Source organism: Gopherus flavomarginatus, chromosome 11 (genome assembly GCF_025201925.1).
Source record: "Gopherus flavomarginatus isolate rGopFla2 chromosome 11, rGopFla2.mat.asm, whole genome shotgun sequence".
Lineage (NCBI taxonomy): Eukaryota > Metazoa > Chordata > Testudines > Testudinidae > Gopherus > Gopherus flavomarginatus.
The window spans coordinates 12859922-12862659 of NC_066627.1; the positions used below are offsets into that span (position 1 = coordinate 12859922).

The 2738-nt window shown below is 38.3% G+C and overlaps 1 protein-coding gene across 1 annotated transcript; it reads left to right on the forward strand.

The window, feature by feature from the left end:
• The first annotated feature begins 1412 nt into the window (after positions 1-1412).
• On the forward strand, positions 1413-2348 carry LOC127031217 (olfactory receptor 10C1-like). The gene has a single exon (XM_050917983.1). It carries the CDS (start codon positions 1413-1415, stop codon positions 2346-2348), a length of 936 nt encoding a protein of 311 aa, XP_050773940.1.
• Positions 2349-2738: the final 390 nt, after the last annotated feature.

The window sequence follows — 2738 nt, forward strand, 5'->3', positions numbered from 1 at the left end:
TTTGTTTTCAGTATTGTAATTGAAATCAGTATATTTGAAAATGTAGAAAACATCCAAAATTATTTAAATAAATGGTATTCTATTGTTGTTTAACAGTGCAATTAATTGTCATTAATTTTTTTAATCGTGATTAATTTTTTTAATTGCTTAACAGACCTAGTAGTTATATGCGGTAGTGAAAGGCTCCAGCAGTGGGAGACTGTGAAGAGATGCAGGATTTTTCCCCATTTCAACACTAATTCTCTGTATTAGGAAAGGCTCCAGCAGGTGGGAGTTTGCAGGACACCACACTGCTAAAATAGAAGTGTAGATGGGGGAGAGATTGCTAAGGTATGTAGAGAGCCAAGTAGGGTACATACCCTAAGGATCATGCATGTCTTTACTCACCTAAGTCATGCTTCGCCATCTACACTGCCAAGCTAGAGGGTCATACCATGTATGTCTCCCTAAGTACTGTGCAGTATTAATGTACTCATATAGAGAAACATGGACCCTAATCTTCCTTACCATACTGTAGTATTTGTGCAACCCACTTGGGTCCAGTGAAGCTACTCCTAATTTATCGTGGTGTCAGTAAAAGGACAATTGATGGAAAAGAAATGGATTACAAAAGGTTTAGAATGTGGGAAATAGGGAAAGATTAATGAGTAGATTAAGAGAGGCACAAACAAAGGTGCAGGCATGAATGAAGAGGGGACAAAGTGAATAAATTTAGAATAAAGGGCACTGAAGTCAATGGACTGTTGCCAATGTCGTGGAAAGGAGAAGAGAACCAAACCATCTCTGTAGCACAATGCATAACATAACTCCCACATGTATTCCCATGTAGTCTGTTGGAATTGTCATGCAGTTAATATATGATAAACAAGTCTATGTTCTCAGCTGATCTATATTGGTCTAACTTTTCTGATTGTGCCACACAGCAGGCAAAAATCTGCTATAAATTATCTTAACATACATGCCCCAAAAGACTTGGAGGCAGATTTTAAAGTTTAATTCCATCAGTGTAAATCCATTGAAGCTGTTTCTGATCACACTCATGGTTTACACAAGTACAATTTCATCGGTCAAAGTTTTTTTTTCCCTTTTGATGCTAGTAAAAGCATCAGGTTTAATCAGCACTGAGGTTAGGAAGATACCCCAGTATAAACCTATTGGAACTGAGAGAAGAATTCAAACCATCAACCTTATTGAAGTTATTCTGGATTGACAGTGTTCTGACAGGAGAATTGGAGCAAAATAGTGTCGGTCCTGATTCAAATCAGACAGACAGAAGGATGTTTGTGTGGAAAGATAGTGGACAAGTCATGATAGATAGATAGATTAGATGTCAGTTTGACTTGATTTAAGGTATCAAACTAATATGCAGTTTTCCTTTTTAATTCTCAAGTTGAATTATACTGAAGAAGAAAATGAGAAAAAACACCTCTGTGACTGAGTTTGTCATACTGGGCTTCTCTAATTACCCAGACATGAATCCTGGTTTGTTCATGGTTTTTCTATGTATTTACATCATCACAGTGCTGGGCAACATCCTCATCATTATCATCGTAAGTGTGGATCCTGTTCTTCACACTCCTATGTATTTCTTCCTCAGGACTTTGTCCTTCCTGGAGATCTGTTACACATCAGTGACTCTACCCAAGATACTAGCCAACTTGGTCTCACAGAGTAAAACCATGTCCTTTGCCAGTTGTGCTGTACAAATGTATTTCTTTCTATTCTTCGGTGTTACTGAATGCTTCCTGCTTGCTTGTATGGCCTATGACCGCTACAGTGCCATATGCAATCCATTGCGCTACACTGCCATCATGAATAAGAGGGTTTGCATCCAGCTGACAGGTGGCTCATTTATCTGTGGCACCTTGGCAGCCATGGGGCACACAACTTTTGTCTTCACACTTCCTTTTTGTGGAGCCAATGTAATCAATCACTTATTTTGTGAAATCCAGCCAGTGCTGAAGCTAGTGTGTGGGGACACCTCTTGGATTGAGATCCTGATAATTTTGGGTGCTGCCTTCATCCTCATAATACCTTTCATGCTGATCCTGGTATCCTACATCTGTATCATCTCCACCATTCTTAAAATTAGCTCTACTGAAGGCAGGCACAGAGCCTTCTCCACCTGCTCCTCACACCTCATAGTGGTAACATTGTTCTATGGGACGGGCCTTATCATGTACGTGCGCCCCAAGTCCAGCTTCTCTCCAGATGTGAACAAGTTACTCTCTCTATTCTACTCAGTGGTGACTCCGATCTTGAACCCCATTATCTACAGCCTCAGGAACAAGGAGATGAAAAGTGCTGTGAGGAAAACAGGGATGAAGGTATTTCATTCAGAAATATAGATAATTTCCCTTCTGCTGGGTTATGCCCTCTCAAGAGACTCTACAGCATGGAAGAAACATCTCAACATTATGAAGAAATTTATCTAATCAAATGTAGTGCTGGAAAACTTTTTCTGAAGTTTGTATTTCAATTAGTTTTTGTAATTAAAATTATGATTTTTCAGTAAATGAAACTAGGATTTTTTCAATCCCCTTCTGTCCTAAAAATCTGTGACTATTTAGAAAAGAAAAGAAAAGAAAAGAAAAGAAAAGAAAAGGAAATTACACTGCTCCCTCTTTGCATTTTTGACCTATTCTAATTCGAGTGTATATATATTTTGTAGAAAAATCTCTCATATTTAAATTAGAGCTGGTTGAAATTTGTAAATTCCTCAAAGATTTCTCTTCACT